A 20445-nucleotide genomic window follows, 5' to 3' on the forward strand; every position below is an offset into this window, starting at 1 on the left:
ATCTTTTAGAAACGTAGCTAAAAATTAATTGTAATTAAATAATAATATCAAATAAAATATATATTGTATTGTTTTAACTAATACTATAATTTAGCTATAATACAGTATTTAAAAATTAAAATGAATATAATTGAAATGAAATAAGAAATAATTTAATTTAAAATTAACAAATTATAATTAGTTATTGTATATAACTTGTTATATATAAATGGTTGTATAAAATAACAATATTTAATTAATATTTAATTGTTTTAAATAAATTAATCTTAATATAATAGTATATTATTTCAATTATTTTGAATATAAAAGATATTAAAAAAACATAATATAATATTTTAAATGTCAATTCAAAATTATTTAGATTCAATTGTTTAACAATAGTATTATCGTTAATATAATTAGAATCGAGAATATTATTATTACTACTATTACTATAATTTAGTTCATTATTAGTATTAGATAATACTAGATATCTTATATCTTGAATATCTTGAATCTTGAATTAGATATCTTGAAGTTTATAATATTTAATAAAACAATCGATTATCTCTAAAGTACTTAATAATACATTATTAAAATTTAATAAAATTTTAATAATACTAAACTAAAAAAAACTTTGGATAACTTATAAATTCAAATCTATTTTCTTGTATAATGGGATGTGTCTGAAAAAATAATAAATTGAATTTAATTAAAAAATTAGTACTTTTTAATTTTATGGTTTTTAAAATAATTGTGTCTTAATATTATAAAATATTAATATTGTTATATAAAAATTTATCAAAAAATCTGATTGTAAACAAAAATCATTAATGACTTCATCACTAATTTCTAATTTCCTAAATCCTTTGTTATCGTCGGGCAATAGAAGCAAAACCTCAATGAAGTTATCAATTGGGGTTTCTATAGTGAAAATTGAGACATGACTAAAATATAAATGCTTTCCATATACTTTGAATTTGTAGGAATTGAATCCATTAAAGGGTATTGACAGGGATTTTATTTTTATAGATTACTGAAATCTGTTCATCAACTTTAACACTTATATCTATTATTGCGTAAAACTTAAGGTAACTTATAAGAAACATTTTAACATAATGACCGAGGGATTGGCATAACAACTCAAACCCTGAACATAGTCAATACAGCTTAAAATTTTGCTGAAATAAAATAATTTTATTTCGTTTCTGTTGGGAATAACTAAGTGTTTAATAATAACTAAGTTTACTTATGACACCTGATTCGTGAAAGATATAATGTCTATATCCGTCGAAGTGATATTTTAGGTTTCTATACTTGGTTGAGATATGTTTGGTACGGGTCGGCATAGTCAATTTGGAAAAGCTTATAATCAGAAACAGCAATAAAACTTATTTGTTTTTGGTTTCTATTTGATTTTTGGATTCCTTACAATCAATGCTATATGTCGCAATCTTGTGGAAATTAACAATATCGTATATTTTAATTAAACAGTCAGAATAACCTAATAACATCAAATTATTAAATATTATTATTAAATTTCTTTAACTTTTGTGCGGTCAACTATCAATGAGGGTTCGTAMACATCATTACGGGTTTCAATTTTAAAAGGTTCTATGTGTGGTTGGACATTGGTGTTGGAAAACTCGATCGGAGATATTAAGCGAAGTCCTGGTATCGGGCTAAGGTATTGGTGGAATGGCCATCAACTGTTGTTATTGGTGACCAGCAACACATCCATCACAACAGTATGTGTATATGTGAGTCGTCAGTATCGGTGGCTGTCGGCTACCGTCATCATATGATCAACAACTTTGTTGTTATTATTGTTGTTCCTTTGTCCCGAACTCATGTCCCACAACATCAGTCACTGGTTTTTTTGGTTCATCCCACCGCTGTTACAAAATGCAGCGTAAGTAGGGTATATATAGGAAGGAAAGCGGCACAAATACATTAAATACGGCCACCTGTGCCGAGTGTTGTCCTACGGGCCAGGCACCGGACTTCCTGCGGCCAATAAATATACAATTAACTTGCTTTATTTTCCTTTATTTCAATACAAAATCGGGTCATCAAAATCAGAGAGTACATAAGTGCACTCTCTATATATAGCAAATTTAGCGCCTTATTTTTCCGAAGTCAATTTCCGAATCTATCAATACTCTACTCAATACAGATTTTTGCCCAATAGAAATACTTAGAGGAAAATGAATACAATTCTCTGACATTTTCATTGTAAGGAATATTTCCATTGATTCGAAACCTATACTTTCCTGACCAGTAATTGTATTTTTTTTACTTGTGTTATACTTTGATAGAAAATCTCTTAAATTGGTTAAATTAGTTTGCTGTTGTTGTTGTGATATTTGTTATATCCGAAAACAACTTCATTGATGATTTTAAATGTAATTTTTAGTATTAATTTTTTTGTACATTATATTGCTGTAGTTTTTGAAATTATTTTATATTATTTACTAAATGTTTAAAATATAGAAAATATTTTTAATTTTATATTTAGTTATTTATTTTTATTTATTAATTTATAGATAAACTATTTTATAAATGTAAACGCAAACTAATAAGTTGTGTAAAATATATTTCTAAAATTTGGTAATTTTAATAAAAAATAATTATAGTATTAAATTAGTTAAAACACATTATGTAGTCTTAATTGAGTTAAGAATATATAAGAAATATTGTTTGATAACAAAATCAAATAAAATAATTAATTTATTTAAACATTTGGTTAGTATGAGTGTTTTTGCGAAAAAAATATTATTCATCACAATATTCATGATTTGGCCATAAAATTGTATCGTAAAATGTTTTGATGCCTCAGAAAGATACTTGTGAGATACTACACATCATTACAATACAGCGAAAGTATTGTAAGTTTTTATATAATACAGGCATAGGTGAACCAAAAAGTTAATAGCCATTAGAATTAGACAACTATGATATACAATATGCCCTCTTTTACTGACAACAAGAATGGCTCATGTAGTTTGTGTAGCGCTTATTATTGGCAAAACAGCAAAAATCTCTCATAAAATGTTTTTTTATGTCTTACTCTAAAATCTACAAATAACTGCATTATATACACACAGCAAATATATGAAAGTACAATTTAGTATAACATATTAATTTTGTAATAATTAAATTTTTCAGGTAATTGTATTGTAATTGTAATAAAAGTATTGTCATAACTAAATATAAAAATATTTCTAAAAATTACAATGGTATGAGAAGTGTAATGAATGTTACAACAAAAAAAAATAATAATAACTTCATATAATAATTATATAATATATTGCATTAACAAAGCTAACTAAAAGTCTGCCTTTACATACATTTCCACATTAAATAATATGTTTTAAATCATAATTTCAAATGTTTTCTAAGGAGAACTTGTAAAGTATGTGTGCATTGCATTTAGTTAAAACTTAATACTTAATTACTTATACAACTGTAATTTGGATGTTTTTGTCTCTATTTTTAATGCTAACAAATGTATTGATATATACCCTGCATATTCTGTGAGTGACTGTGCGTTGCTCGTACTGATGGCGTTGACAAAGCGCTGATGGCTGTGCGATAATAGCCTGTAATGATATGCAAATTGTATATAATATGAAATGTTTTAATTCAAATCTTATTTAAAGTAATAACATATAAATTTATACTTTTTGCTTGAGTTAGTCATCATTATCGTAAATAAACTTTTATTCGTTATTTTCATTGTTTATCAACATTTTTATTGACATCATCGACAAACAAACTAATTAGTTTTTCTACAACTTCATCAAAATCACTTTCTAGACAATCATTATAATCAGCAACATCAACTGTTGATTTCTTTTTATTAAGAAAAAATGGTGAAGTTATGTAGGCAACGTTATTTGATGTCTATCAATTTTATTATATACACCAAGATCATTGTCCTTTAAATCCTTATCGATAACAATGTCTTTATTGTTATTTTCAGTCTTGGGAAACAAAAATAACAATTATATAAGGGATCTTTATGCAAAAATTTTGGTTTTGTGAGTGGGTGTTGGTGAATTTCTTGTTGATGTTAGATATGTGTCGATGTGAGATTGTTTTGTCTTATTTCGTTTCAAAGTCCTGGGTTTTGTTGGTATTGACTTCTTCGACTTTTTATGTGATTTTGATATCGACGCTGAGTGTTGATCTTCTGTTTATTCATCGGTACATCGGTAGCGCTTATGTGACAGTTGTCGTTTATAAAGCTGAATGATCAAGATCTTGGTTTCTTCCGGTTTCCATGAATTATATATATTATCATACTTCAATTATTTTATAATGTATAATGTTTCGCCTTTTGCACAATTTTACTATCAAGAATTATCTTAACGGCATAAAAATTATCTCCAATTGGGGGCAATAAATTGGCCCTTGATCCTGACATTAACTAAATATATTTAAAAATAATACTAAATAAATAAATATCAACTTATAGTGTAAAAGCAATACACATGAAAAAAACATACATAAAAACAATATATTCAGGGTTAAGTAAGGTGGGATAGGGGGTAAGGCCAAAATACCCACTAAGAAATTGGAATTTTACTCCCAGACTTTTTGATCTAAATTAGAAAAATTTTCGCTTTTTATAAAAATTTTTGTTTTTAAAATTTATATGAATCTAGTTATTATATAAAGAAAAAAAGTAAAATAGTTAAAATAACATTATTTTAATTAAAATGTGACGGGTTTGTGGTTGACTTTCCCGTCATTGAAGCGAATCTTTATAAAAAGCCAATGTTGAGTGTTGTTAATGATATAATAATATAATAATACTATAATAATATTAATTAAGAGGAATGTTCATTAGGTGCCGTCACAAGTGTATATAATCACATTGAAATAAAACTGAATTAATGTTAAATGCACATAAAAATATAGTGAGATCACATTGTTTATATTACAATATAATAGTTTATAGAAATAATAAATTATTACACAATGTATAAGTTTTGACACTACAGTGTGTTTTTAATATGTTAAGTCAAAACACAAAACAAAAATATTATATTTAAAAAAATGTTTCTTTTGCAAAAAACTTTTTTTGGTTTTGTTTGTTATACATAAAAGCAATCTTTCGGGATATAAAATGTATGTAAATATTAATTTTATAATACTGTATATTAATAATAAAATTTAAAAAAAATGATTATAACCCTAAAATTCTGATCGTTGCTATTATTATACGATATTTATTTAAAATATAAATTGGTTTTATTTACTTTTGTATTATTTTATATTATAGTAATAGTATTAATACAAAATATTATTATAATATAATAAATGTATTTAAAAATATGCAACAAATTTTGTAATTACTATTTGTGTAAATGTAAAAGTATTAATGTAAAAAAAATTATTTTTTAAAAACTTCTATATGTAGTCGAATCTTCAATGACTATAATTTTGTAATTATTTTCATTAATTAATTGTTGAATATTTTCAATTCTTGTTTTTGTGAAACAATTGCTGAATAAATATTATCATTAGAGATATCATCATCACTATGTTTCTTCGGGAATTCCCGAAACTTTATTATTCATTAAATTATCGGGAATTTAATATTTATAGAAATGTGGCAACATTTTGAATGAAATTAACGCCTATTGTTTTTCCCCATTTTTTGTATTTTTTGAGAAAATCCCGAAAAACACTATTTAAGTGTTTTTTCGCCGAAAATCGCTAAATATTGATTGACATAACACTTAAATACATATTGATTACAATATTATCAGTACATCTAATACAATATTAACTCAATAGCAATGAATGAGACGATATGTATCAGAGGAAAACACACTTTAAACAATATTTTGCTATAAAAACTGTAGTTTTGTATGTATTGTAAAAATATTTACTGTAATACTTAAATTAATTAATGTATTTTTTGTTAACTATGGTAGTTTGCTAAAAAAAAGTGTAGTTTATAAATAAAAAATAAATGCATTTTTATAATCAATTACTCAATTAAAAACTGAAAATAAATTATTTTTAGCAAATATAACCGATTTTTGGACATATAAACTATTTATTATTAGTACTATAAGAATAAAACAAAATTTAGTTTTCTGATTTATATCCCGATTTTGCCATTTTTTACTCCCGATTTCCCGACCTATTTTGGTCATTTTAACTCCCGAAGAAACATAGCTATAATTATCATTGATGTATTGAATTATAATAAACGACATAAATAATACCAATGCAATCATTAATTTTGAACTATAATTTTTTAATTGTAGTATCTGTTTATAATTTTAAAAAATTATATCATTTATGAAAAATTATTTTCTATTAAATAAATTCTTACATTTGCCTAACATTATTACAAAATACAAGTATAATAAATCATTGAATGAATTATTTTGGTTATTCATACTAGTATTTTGAATGAAAATAAATGTTATTATGATAACAAAAGTCAAACAAATTAATAACCAAATATAATAATAATCAAAACCATTAATTATTTGCAAAAAACTTTTATTGTTATTATATGCGGGTCTGTATAGTATTGCCGATATATAATTTTCCATAATAAATGAATTTTATTCAACTACCTGAGCCCGAGTTTTACTGAAACCAAATATTTGTATAAATTCAATATGAGTTCAATAGGTAACATGACTTTTACAAAAATTTTATGTTTTGTTAATAAACAAATTTATAGAATTTATTGATATTTATTTTACTTATTATAATTATGGCTGATATTGAATAGCTATAATAAACTATTTTGAAAAGCAAATATAATTATTCAATTGTTTAACAATAATTGTATTAACATTATTGTCATCAATAGCATTATGATAGTATAAATAATTTTTAATAAAATTTATCCTAAACAATATGATGCAGATATGCTTGCATCCTGGTCATATAAAATTTTCAATTACATTGATAATACTTATGCTGATATACATTACTATTGAATAAATATAGACTCATACTCTATGTGTAGTTTATTAAAAAAAAAATCAAACTAAAATCTATATATTAGTTATATTTATTATTAATTATATAATAAATTATTAAATAAAAAATTCTAATTATAATGATGTGATTGTGAGTAATAATGTAGATATTTATAGTTAACTACAAACACTTTTTTTTAATAAAAATAATAACATTTTTTTATTTTTTAAATTATCATAACAAATGTTATCCATGGCAATAGTTAAATAATATTTATATAATATTAAAATTAAATACTAAACATAAAATTTTATCATAATTTAATTTTAATACTCAATAAATTTTTATCTTACTATTTAACAATACCACTATAAACATACAAATAAAAACAAGTATTTAATAAACATTATGATAAAATTTGTGTAGTTATCAGTTGAATAGGTTATTGATTATCCAAATATACTTTTGCTGAGTATTATGTTTAGTTAATAAACAATTTTATATAATTTAATATTATTTCCATTATTATAATTATGGCTGATATTGAATAACCATAATATAATATTTGAAAAGCAAATAGTACATGGTCAATATTCAATTGTTTAACAATTGTTTTATCATTATTGTCATCAATAGCATTGTCATTATTTAAATTATTTAAATTATTATTAAATTTATAACTAACAATATTGTGTAGAAATTGATAAAATTTTATCAAATATTTAACATGATATTCACGAAATCCATAGAAATGGTATACTTTCATCCTGGTCAAATAATAAATAAATAATTAATTTTATCAAATACTTTCAAATTAAATAATTACAATAAAAAACATACAGTTTTTGTAAAATTTCTTTTAATTCATGATTAAGATCTTTACGTACAATAAATCCTTTATAATATAAACTATTATCAAATGATTTAATATTAAGTAGATATCGATAATAAATAGATAAACACTCGATATCTTCTAAACTAGTAATCAATACTTTATTGTGATTTAATAACATTTTTATGGTATTTAATGCATAAATATCGGTAAAATTTATTGCTTTAAATCTATTATTTTGAATTTGTGGATATTGCTATAAATTTATATAAAAAAAACAATTAAAATTTTGTTTCATAAATGTATATATAATTGAGATTTATTTATTAAAAAATAACATTTTACTTACATTTTTCAAAGTACATTTTGTCAATGAATTTTCAATAATTAAAATATTTATTTTTTTTAATTCAATCAATTGTTCTATAGTTTCAATTTTATACAATTTTTGCGACACAATAGCTGAATAAATATTATCATTAATAAACTGAATAATTATAAACGATATAAATAGTGATATTGCTATAAGTAATTTTGGATGATAACCTTTAATTTGAATACCTATTTTTAATTACAATTAAAATAAATTACAATTTTTTAAATAAAGATTAATAATATTAAAATAACTTACCTTTGCCTAAGATCAATGCAAACATATTTAATAAATTACTAAATAATAGATTTTTGTTATTCAATAATAAATTTTGAATCCAAATAAATAAAATAACAATAAAATAAGTTGAAAACATTAATATCCAAATATAATAATCTAAACCATAAATTATTTCAAAAAATGTTTTTGTATTACTGAATGAAGGACTGTATATAATTGTCAAAATATAACTTTTTATATTAAGTAAATAATAGTCGACTACTTTAGCCCGATTAATATTATATGAAAATTGTACCATGGCAAAATCAGCTAACTTTTAAAATAAATATAATTTTTAATTTATAAATAATACTAAAAAATTTCTTTTTTTTATAAATACCTTTTGCTGCAACAATTCAATTATACCAATCCAACTACCATTTCCTAAAAGTGTACCAGCTACATTTGCATTGGCAATACTTATGCTGATACTATTTGATTAAATAGTAAGTTTAATTAATATTTATTAAACTCTTAATTAATTAATTAAAAATTAATTAAAATTATTATATTTTACTATACTTTAGTTTATAATAATTAGTAAGTGTTAAATAGAAATACTGTAGATTTCTTTGACAAAATTTTACTGATTTAGTCGTAACCCATAATATCTATATTATTAAAAAGTATTATTAATAATTATATTAAGATATAGTTAAGTATTTAATTTATATAATATTATTATTAATAATAATACCTCCTCAGGAAATATAGCAATCACCAAATTTGTATTATTATCATTATTATTATATAATTTACTTTCTATACAATAATTATTTGACATATTAAAAATTTAGTCATAAAACTTTAAAGATTTATTAATATTATAAAAAACTATATTAAGTAATCTGCATTGCATTTATCTGCATATGAAAATTTAATTAAATATTATACATTATAATAATAAAAATTTCACAATATATTTATTACTATTTTAAAATTTTTTATAATTAATATTGCATAAATATTTACTTTAAATAAATATTTTTATAAATATAATCTTATGATATTTTTAAAAATAATATATAAATTACATTTACAGTGTATTAAATTTTAGTTGAATGATATGAATACTATTTTATTAGATGCATATTAGTATTTTTTTTAAATATTGACATAAAATATTTCATTATTTAAATAATAAAATAAAATAAACCAAATAAAAAACAAATATATTTAACAAATGTATACAATCTAATATCAATTTTATATATTATTAAATAGTATTTTTAATACATAATAAAAAAATATTTTATGTATAATAATACCATTTTTACAAAAAACTAAAAATAGCAATATGATAAATGAATTTAAATATTAATTATTTATTAAATGTTATTTTTTAAATAAAACTGTCTTTCAGTGTCAAATTATGTCAAATGTTTATAAATATATTTTTTATATTTGTTACTCTATTTAAATATTACTTTCTTATTAATGAAAATCTTTTGAAAAAATATTCAAATAAAATAAATAATTTCAAATAAAAAATATAATTTATATAATTTCTTGCAATAGAGTTTAATAATTAATTAATGTCATAATTTAGCTAAACATTTATTATATATTATTTAAGTACAGTGTAATTGTAAAATGTACATTACATATATTTCACAAACATTATCTTAATCATAAATCATAATAATATTAAATTAAATTATATTTAAATAATATTAATTTTCAAAAAATAATTATAAGTTTTAAATAAATTTAAAGAAAACATTTACGTTAAGTTTAAAATAAATTATTTTTATTAATAAAAAAAGTATTTAGTTTTAATTCGTTAAATTAAAATCTCTTAGCAAATATATAAATAGTAATTAATAATTTTATTATTTTTAATATCTACTGTATATCATTATGTATTTGTATATTATTTCTGTTAGTATGATTATGCAACAAATCAAATAACCATAATATAATATTTGAAAAACAAAATTGAAATGATTAAAATTTAATTGTTTAACAATAGTTTTATCATAATTAATATTATCAATAAACAAGTTATCATTGAATACATTATTTAGTCCATCATTAGTACCAATATTCATGAATTTATAAAATTTAATTAAATGTTTGATATGATAATCACGGAATCCATAAAAATGAAATAATTTAATTCTGCGACAATTTAATAAAAATAATAAATTAATAAAAAATATTTATCAAATAAAAAATAAATTATACATTTTTTGTAAAATTATTTTTCTATCTTTTTTTATATGTTTACGTATAATAAATCCTGAATAAAATGATTGATCGTCTAATGATTTCATGTAAAGCAAATATTGTATATAATTTTTATGTAAACATTCAATATCATCCAATGTATTAATTAATACTTTATTGTGATTTAATAACAATTTTATAGTACTAAATGAAAAAAACTCGGTATAAGTAATTGATTCAAATCTATTATTTGATATATTTGGGAATAGCTGTAAATAAATTTTTTAAAAGTTAATCAATTAGTAATAATGAAAACTTTAATAATTTATATTAAGTTTTTTTTACAATTTTAAGATTACGATGTGGCATTGAGTCTTTAATTATTAAAATTTTGTAATTACTATTTGGATCAGTTAATTGATGAATATTATCAATTTTATATCGTTTTTGCGCCACAATTGCTGAATAAATATTATCGTTAGTATATTGAATAATAATATACGACATAAATAATGCTATTATAATAATTGATTTAGGATAATAACTTTTCATTTTAATACCTATTTTTATAATGAAATAATAATTAATAAAATTTAACTATTTTGTACAAAATAAAAATATTTAATACTCACATTTGCCTAATATTATTGCTATATAATTATATATAAAATTGCTTAACGAAAATTGTTTTTTGTTAATCATAATTTGAAGCCAAACAACAATAATTATCATTAAAAACATCAAAAACATTGAGATCCAAAAATTATAGTCAAAACCATAGATTATTTGCAAAAAGCTTTTATTGTTATTAAATGCTGGATAGTATAATATCGATGACATTGAACTCCATTTAATTTCTGAATTAAATTCAACTACCTGAGCTCGATTAGCATCATAAGCAAATGGTACCATGCTAAAATCGACAATCTTACAATAAATAATAATAGTTATAACACTTATTACTACTATATATTATTACATGATATAAATTATAAGAATAATTGGTTATAACCTTTTGATGAAATAAGGCAATCATACCAATCCAACTACCGTTCCCTAAACGGATGCCACCAATATTTTCATTGCTAATCTTAATACTTATACTACAATATATAATACAATATATAATAAAATCTATAATATTTATTAGCTTAAAATTATGTAATTATTTATACTTTAATTTAAAATGATTAAAAAGCGTTGAATAAAAGAAAATATATTTATGACAAAATTTAACCAAATTATTTGTTTTCCATAATATCTGTTTCAAATTCAACAATAAAATTCAAAAATTTATTAATATATTATTGTATTAAAATTAATTATAATAACCTCATTAGGATATATGCCAATGACCAAATCATTATTATTATTATTATTATTATTATTTGGATCATATAGTTTACTTTCAACACAATGATTTTCAATCATATTAAATTGATATTTAATTTTTGTAGCAAAAAAATATATACTGTATTTATTTATTTCTTAGTTATAAACTAAATAAAATTTTATAAAATCTAGATTTATCTGCAATCATGTTTTTAATAACTTAATGGTATTTACATAGACATTATAATATAAATTATATATTCAAAGATATACTGTGAATATATTAAGATTATTAAAAATAAAAACAAATAAATTTATTTTTTCTTTGAAAAAAATTATTTATTTACTCACTTATATAATTATTTAATATATTTTATAAATTTATTATATTCTTTTATTAATAATGTAATATTTTATTGCATCAATATATGAACTAAATTAGTTATCACTTATTAGAAAATAAGTTATAATATAAATAATAATATAGTTATTATTGCAGTTATTTTTTTATCTTTTTCTGTTTAATTTAACATAAGATTGACAGTATATAAAATAGAGTATCTTAATGTACATAAAAATTATTTAATATAATTTAATTAATTGTTATTATAAGATAATTATACTTAGAGTATATAATAAGTTTTATATTAATTTATAGTATATTAGTATAAATTCATTAGAAAAATGTTTTATAATTATTTCAACAATTACTACACATTTCAACACATATTTTCATTACTATTGATAATAATTTATATTTGTAATAAATAATAAAAATTTTATATTACATTAACAATACTAATAAAATTGATTTTTATAAATATTTTATTTACTCTAGGTAAACATGTTTATAGTGACGTCCCATTTGACGGACCTACCACTCAGGTAATATTAGTACATAGAGTAATATATTTTTTAAAAAGATAAAATTTAATAAAATTAAATTTTTATAATTATAATTCTACCTGGATATCAGCAAGGCAAATATATTGAGGACAGGCATAACAAATGGTTGGCACTGACACCTGAGCAACGAAAAGATCCCGAAATATTAGCTAAACTTTGCGGACCATATAATCGTAGCATTGAATGTACGTCCGTTATAGCACCGGCAGTCAGTGAACAAATTAATTGCGACACTATATGCTGTAATCAGGGATTTCTAACCGGGTTTTGTACGTCTGCACTCGAGGAACATGTTGTTATACTGAGACCCCTGTCCCCGGATTGGCATTACGCCGGTCACACACATCCCATCAGATTGTCGGCTATTTGTGAATGTACTGACAGTTGGGCTGACGCCTCGTGTGGTACCGACGGGTCATTTATGGGAATACGATGTCCCGACCGGAGTGCCTGTAAACGGCACTGTTGTCGCAATAAGTTTAATACCAGTGACTGTATTGGAGTGCATCGATTGCATTGTGATTGTAGTAATAAATAAAATATTTATTATAATATAGTATTTTATTTATTTTTATTTTTTGATACATAAATTGTATTTTGAATATACTATTTCACTAATTGATATCAAAATTAATTAAAAATAAACTTTAATATCATAAATATAGTATAAATTTTATATTGAATACTGTAGTACTAAACGTTATATTTTGTTTGCAAACTAATAGATGGAAATGTTTTAGTTACTATTTATTCAAATTTGACTCTAATTTGAATCTTAAAATATTTTTTGCTAATAGACATGAATTTTAATCATTTTATTTTTTCCCAATAAACTTAAATATCATCAATTGAAAGTTGATTGATAGGAAATATTGATAAAAATCATGTACCAGTAAATTACTGTATATATCACATATTAGTACATTATTAAAATTGTCAACTTATTCATGTATATTAATAATCTATAGATATTTGTTTAAAAATTAAAATTATTAAAAAGTAAAGTTTTAAAAAACATTTATTTTTTAAATTTCAAGTCAAATATTATTTTTAAAAACTAAAATTTTATACTTTAAATACTATTGAATGATTGCCTTCAAGTTTATCGACAATTTTGGACACTAGTGTAACCCTATTGACACTATCGCCCCATATATTATACAATTTGGTGTCATTAGTCTTGTGCTGTTCGACCACAACATTAAATAAGTTGTTGTCATAATTGAGTTCAAGATTGACATCCTTGTCCTTAAGCAATACCCGACCATCACTTTCGGTGACATTTAATATAGTAATGAAGTGAACTTTGAACGGTTGCACAAACTTCAGTAGTTTGTAGCTCTCGTCAAGTGTTAGGACATTAGACTTCCTGTCGAACACCAGTTTGCGAACCCAACTGTCGACCTGTGCTTCCTTAGGATAGGCGCCGGCTATGTCTGCCTTAAACTCTGCTAATAAACCGGTTTCGGTTTTATTGTAAGTGACATTATGTGCCGCGTAATGTAGGCCATCCTTTTGTTGGACACCATTAATGGTGGGCGTATTGTGCCACTGGGATTGCATATACCAAATATCGTACCGATGCTTACCGAACGTATCTTTTGTGTAGACACCGACACCTATGTCTATAATGGCCGGCAAACCGTTGACGTATAGGATAAAATTGCCGACATCGTTGTGATTATGACTTTCACCTTAATATGAATTTTATAATATATAAAAATATTTAAATTATACTGTATTCATATGACTTACCATTAGTACCAGCTTTTGCACCCAAAAACAATCCCTCAGGTGATCCCTCGCGAGTCCTCAAAGTGATTACTTGAAGATCGGGAAGCCATGACTCTAGTGGTTGCGGCGCTTTCGGTGTTTCGGTTTTCAGATGTGGATAGGCATCCAATTCCATAAAATACTGATGCAAATGGCCATTGAAGCCATCAGTCAGAAAGTAGTGGTCGCCACCGGCAAACTCATATATATAGGAGCCAAACTGTTTCATCAATGAATTGTTAAACAACTGTCCGTAATGATAGATGAGTGTCGGATCGGCCACTTGTTTGGCGGCCGCGTCAGCAAAATTGACAAAATAGTTTTTATCAATATGCATTTTATAGATATAATCACCGATACTCTTGATTAGCGGTTTCGATGACCAGTCCATGTGGTGCTTACTGGCCGACGACATGTAAAACAGGAACTGTATTAACCTACCGGCCGCCTCATACCAATAGCTCGGGCCCTCATCACAGCCGCCATCCTCTCCATACCAGTCGAGCCAATTGTCAGCACTGGTTACCGCTCTTTTGATGACATCCAGTCTAAGCGTATCGTTGACAGTCAACAGTGCAGTCATCAACATATTGGTATTGATCCATATGTTCCAGTTGTTGACGTGTTGTCCCTCAAAACCCATCCAACTTTTGAAGTCTGTGTGCAAAAAATCTTCGACAATACGTTTGTCTAATTCATAGTCAATGCGCTTCACAAACATTGGCGATAGTTTGGCTAACTGTTCGCCTGTTTAAAGATAATAAAATGTTTTTTTTTGTTTATTTTAAATTAGACAAAACGTGTTTATATTACCGAGCAATAGACGAATCCATGATATATAAGCCGATGACTCGCCGGCACCCAAATCAATGATATACTGTTGCGGATCGGGTAGACCTTCACCAGCCTTTTGCATACCGATATGAGCCGGCCACGTCCAGGTGCTCTCCTCTAGTAAAAGCCAAACTCCATTTGCAATCTGATTAATATACTTACTCTTTTGGGTCAACAGTTCAGCCAAAATTAGATTCATAAGTTTGTCTCTTCTGTTAAAGTTTTTTCCTTCATAATGATTACGATTGCCATTAATCTTGTACTCGAGGAACTCCATGGCTAACAGTGGTTCCCATTGTTGTTTAATATCTTTATCTGCTCTCTCGATAATCGCATTTTTAACTGTTTCCGGCAATGACTGTATATTTTTGCCAAACTCTTCTCGCAATTGATTTCTCCAGTTTTGGTTGTCATTCAAGTAATGTGTTTTATCTTTAAACTCTTTATACAAATACTTTCTGTCGTAACGCTTCTGTGTCCACACAATACCAGCAAAAGTGGTCACAATTACTACTAATACTATGAGTAATAAGTTTCTCATTTTTGTTATTAATAAATTGATTGAAATTTATTAAAACAATATTTAAAATAATAATTAAATACAACTCAGAATTCAATAACATTTTTTTTTTTAAATATATATCATTTATATATCATTTAAAATTAAGTGATATCATAATGAAATTTTATACGTCAAACGTTATTTATTCAAAAATAAAACATTTGTAAATTATCTATTTTTCTACTATTGTTTATACAGTATATATATATATATCAAATAGTTTATATGTACCTATGTTTTAATTTATTTCTCGGTTCTTTACAAAAATTTTAACAACAAAAATTGTTTATAATTTTTATCACTGATATATATATATATATATATACAGTATATATATATAATATTTTATATGTGAATTATAGCAACTGTTGATGTATTTTTTTTAATTATCTCTAGTGAACTAATTTACTAAAAACGGATTTAAAATTATTTATTATGAAATACTTTATCAGTCTCTGTGTAATATAAAGCAATTATTTTGTTTTTTAAATATCAATATTTGATAAATTGATAAGTTGTTGTTTTTATATTATTCTTTATAAATTTTTAATATATAATGATAAATATAGCTTATTAAATTATAACTTATGTTTTTTTATCAACTAGCAAATAATTGTAAATCTTATATAAAATAACACTGTTAATATTGAATATATATAATACAATTTATATACAATATAATTTATAATAAATTACTAATAATTTAAAATTTTCAAAATGTAATGTCAAATTGCTACAATAATATCAATTACAAAATTTATTATTTATAATTTAAGAAAATTAATAACTTAATTTTTGTGTATTTAAAAATTATTTAAGAGTATTAATTAAATACAATTGAATTACAAAACAAATAAATGTATTACTAATTAAATAAAAAATTCCAATCTATTTTTATAAATATTTTAAACTAGAAATAAACTTTTTAAAATTTATTATCATTAGTAATGATACATTCATGACCATACATTTACTATGTATATATATGAATATATAATATAAATGATAAAAAAAATTATTCAAAAACTTGTAATTAAAACAGTTTTTGTGATAATTTGTTAACAATCCAAGTGTTTTCAGTCTTAATATGAGACGACTATCAATACCGAGATGTCCGACATTACTATTGTATTCATACTAACAGTTATATCAGTTTTTTTGGTCACTTTTAAGCATTTTATTGATAAAATAGTAGGGTTTCATATAATATTTCATGTAATTAATATGAGAATATTTATAAAACAATATATTTTATTAAAAAAATAGTGCAATAAATATTAGAATAAACATTTTTAAAAATAAGTAGTGTTTCAATCTGAGTAACAATTTTAATATTTATAAAAACAATTACAATATATACAATATATGTATCAATAGTTAATATAAATATATATATATAGATATGTTTTTATTTATATTAAAATTGTCTCAGATTACGACATTACTTATTATATTTAAAAATATTGAAACCGAAAATATATCACTTGTACACAAAGTGTGACTTTAGATTTTCAGCAAAAATTGTTTTAAATATTAAATTTTTAAATAAAAAATTTTCTATAATGTGTTCTGAAGACAACATAAAACTTAATAATTTAATATATAAATGATATAAAGTTTATTATAAATTACAGTACATATATATATATATATAAACTATTGTATACTTTAATATCTATAATAAATAAATTGTAAAACATTCAAGGATAACAAAATAATTTTAATTTTTTTGTTTTAATTTTTTAAAAAAGTTAACCGTATTTTAGAAAAACTAATAATTTTTAATGTTTGTGTATATTTTTTATTAAATATAATATTTTTTCTTAAAAAATATTGTTTATAATTCTTATATTTAAAAATGATTTCAATTATATCAAACTCAACAAAATTACTACATTTATCTAAGCATACAATCAATTCATTTAATAAATCAATTTCCGGTCAAACAGTCGATAGTTTAAAAGCAGAAGAAACCGTATGTTTTGATAAGTTTTATCCAACTATTTTGCAACACTTGACTCGAGATATCGGTAACAATAACAACAACAATGAATTGATTGCAGCAAATGAGTGGATCCGACGGGTCATTGATTACAATGTACCGCACGGTAAACGAAATCGTGGTCTAATGTGTGTCTTGAGCTATCGGTTGTTGGTCTCAGCCGATGATTACAAATCATCCGCCAATTTGGATGCCGTCCGCGCACTGGGTTGGGCTCTGGAGCTCTTTCAGACATACTTTCTAATTATTGATGATATTATGGATAACTCTCGTACTCGAAGAGGTCGGACATGTTGGCACTGTTTGGTATGTTTTTTATGAAATATATGGCATTTATTATTAGTATTATTATTTGTCTTAAAAAGCCTAACGTAGGGCTCATTGCATGTAATGACGCGGCTTTAGTTGAGTCCGGTATTTATCAATTGATTAAACAGTATTTTAAGGGAAAGCCCTACTATATGGACATTGTTGAGTTGGTTCATGAGGTATATGTCATACAAGTTATTTATATAAATATTTTTATAAAAATAATCTCTAAATTAGTATAATTATTATTATTGTTTTAGATTTTCCGTAAAACAGCGTACGGCCAGTGCTTAGACCTACTATCTACCAGTCCTTATGTTGACGACAGACAATCAGACTTAAATTCATATACAATTGATAGATATTCAACTATTGTTAAATACAAAACAGCTTATTATACGTTTGTGCTGCCGGTGCGATTAGGTATGTCTAATATAAACAAATACATATTTAAATATAAATTATAATAATTGCATATTTTTTATAGCGATGTATATAACAGGACATAACAATCCTAGCGATCATCAAATAGTAGAGAATATACTACTAATGATAGGACATGTATTTCAAGTACAGGACGACTATTTAGATTGTTTTGGTGATCCCAGTATTACTGGTAAAGTGGGAACCGATATTCAAGACAGAAAGTGTTGTTGGCTTATAGTACGGGCACTGGAGTTATGTAACGATAGACAGAGACAGTTACTGCAAACACAATACGGCTTAAAGTCGGACAAATCGGTGAAACAAATTAAACAAATATATCACGACTTGAATTTAGTGAAAGAGTTTCGAGATTATGAAACCCATTGTTTACTTGAGATCAAGGATGCAATTAATAGATGTAAATATAAGCTAACAGTTCCCGAAACTTTGTTTGCCGAGCCATTAGCTCAGATATATAAAAGAAATAAATAACTTAAATAACTTTACAGTATTATATATATATAAGTAGATTAATATCTAAAATACTTTATTATACAGTAATGGTTATTAAGTATTAAATAGCTGTACTGTACTTAAAAATAACTCTTTATTGCTATTTTTATGCATTTAACATTAATTTGATAACATTATTTTTTTCTTTATAAGTATTACTAATTAGTATTGGTTTATTATTTTAGGAAATCAGTAATAAATTTTATGTAATATCTTATATTTTACATATTTTTAAAAAATACCTATATTGCTAATTACTGTAAATATTTGTTTCAATTTGTGTATGTATGTGTGCCCCATAATTATATATTAAATACAATAATGTTACTAAATTATCAATATGTATTTATACTATATTTTTATGTTTTATTTGTTATACACTTAATACTACTAATATAATAAAAAATTATAATAAAAATAGTGTCAAAAGAAAATTATATATACATTTAACTCAATCTTATAAATTAGTAGACAATGATGAAGACTATGGTAAAAAAATATGTACAGTATTTGTAAACCTAAGTACACAATAAATACTTAAATAAGTTAACAAAACAATAAAACTTTTTTTTTAGGCAAACTATTGCCGACAAATATTAAATAAATTATAAAATATTTTACTTAAGTTAAATAAACAAATGTCATATAAAAATGTTGGTCTCTCTCTCTCTTCTCTCTCTTACCTAAAATTAAAGGTTAGTAAGGGATATGTGTGTCTATATATATACCTGTATAGGGAAATATTAAGTGCTTACAAAAGTATATATATATATATAAACACATAACTCTCTAATCCCGGTGCCAATCGCACCGTTAGTTAGCTGTTGGGCTGCTATTAGTCGTTGAGTCAGTCAGTCAGTGTGTTAGTAGTGATAACGCGTTTTTTTCAATGAAAATGCGGTCAAAAAACATGTAAACTTTTAGTTGTGTTTGAGCGCACTGTGCTATCGACGGTCCCATTCATTGCACTTTTTAATTAGACGCACAGGTATTCTCTGTATTCACCGTTATATCATATTAACAGTTCAGTGTAAGTGTATTAATATCTAAGTGTCTCAATATATAAGTTTAATAAACTTTTTTTTTGTGCAAAATATCTGTAATTTTGTTAACAATCAATATTTGTTGCCTAAAATTTTGAAATAAATTCATTATTATTTTTAAAAAGCAAAAATTATTGTTAAATATATTGTTTT

The 20445-nt window shown here is 23.4% G+C and overlaps 3 protein-coding genes across 3 annotated transcripts; 2 read left to right on the forward strand and 1 right to left on the reverse strand.

Annotated features, from left to right (window-relative positions):
• Nucleotides 1-12608: 12608 nt before the first annotated feature.
• Nucleotides 12609-13368, forward strand: LOC128955780 (uncharacterized). Its single transcript, XM_054301455.1, has 3 exons — nt 12609-12684; nt 12763-12809; nt 12901-13368. The coding sequence occupies exons 1-3, from the start codon at nt 12609-12611 to the stop codon at nt 13366-13368; spliced, it is 591 nt and encodes a 196-aa protein (XP_054157430.1).
• Nucleotides 13369-13876: 508 nt separating this feature from the next.
• LOC128955195 (uncharacterized) lies at nt 13877-16052 on the reverse strand. Its single transcript, XM_054300839.1, has 3 exons — nt 15417-16052; nt 14586-15350; nt 13877-14524 (listed from the first exon to the last, which is right to left on the reverse strand). Exons 1-3 carry the CDS (start codon nt 15976-15978, stop codon nt 13896-13898), a joined length of 1956 nt encoding a protein of 651 aa, XP_054156814.1. The 5' UTR covers nt 15979-16052; the 3' UTR covers nt 13877-13895.
• Nucleotides 16053-17857: 1805 nt separating this feature from the next.
• LOC128955781 (uncharacterized) lies at nt 17858-19228 on the forward strand. The gene is made up of 4 exons (XM_054301456.1): nt 17858-18307; nt 18367-18489; nt 18571-18733; nt 18798-19228. The coding sequence occupies exons 1-4, from the start codon at nt 17858-17860 to the stop codon at nt 19226-19228; spliced, it is 1167 nt and encodes a 388-aa protein (XP_054157431.1).
• The last annotated feature ends 1217 nt before the right edge of the window (nt 19229-20445 follow it).

Source organism: Oppia nitens, unplaced genomic scaffold, assembly GCF_028296485.1.
Source record: "Oppia nitens isolate AA-2021 unplaced genomic scaffold, nextdenovo-longstitch-racon4-pilon3 scaffold2_pilon_pilon_pilon, whole genome shotgun sequence".
In the NCBI taxonomy this organism is placed as follows: domain Eukaryota; kingdom Metazoa; phylum Arthropoda; class Arachnida; order Sarcoptiformes; family Oppiidae; genus Oppia; species Oppia nitens.

Excerpts from the sequence above, each read along its gene's own strand:
- LOC128955780 (XM_054301455.1), top strand. The coding sequence starts at position 12,609 with ATGTTTTATAATTATTTCAACAATTACTACACATTTCAACACATATTT. Across the intron at positions 12,685-12,762 it reads ATTGATAATAATTTATATTT|GTAAACATGTTTATAGTGAC; the intron begins GTAATAAATAAT and ends TATTTACTCTAG. Across the intron at positions 12,810-12,900 it reads TTGACGGACCTACCACTCAG|CAAGGCAAATATATTGAGGA; the intron begins GTAATATTAGTA and ends CCTGGATATCAG.
- LOC128955195 (XM_054300839.1), bottom strand. The coding sequence starts at position 15,978 with ATGAGAAACTTATTACTCATAGTATTAGTAGTAATTGTGACCACTTTT. Across the intron at positions 15,351-15,416 it reads ATGGATTCGTCTATTGCTCG|GCGAACAGTTAGCCAAACTA; the intron begins GTAATATAAACA and ends ATCTTTAAACAG. Across the intron at positions 14,525-14,585 it reads TGCAAAAGCTGGTACTAATG|GTGAAAGTCATAATCACAAC; the intron begins GTAAGTCATATG and ends ATTCATATTAAG.
- LOC128955781 (XM_054301456.1), top strand. The coding sequence starts at position 17,858 with ATGATTTCAATTATATCAAACTCAACAAAATTACTACATTTATCTAAG. Across the intron at positions 18,308-18,366 it reads GGACATGTTGGCACTGTTTG|CCTAACGTAGGGCTCATTGC; the intron begins GTATGTTTTTTA and ends TGTCTTAAAAAG. Across the intron at positions 18,490-18,570 it reads TTGTTGAGTTGGTTCATGAG|ATTTTCCGTAAAACAGCGTA; the intron begins GTATATGTCATA and ends TTATTGTTTTAG.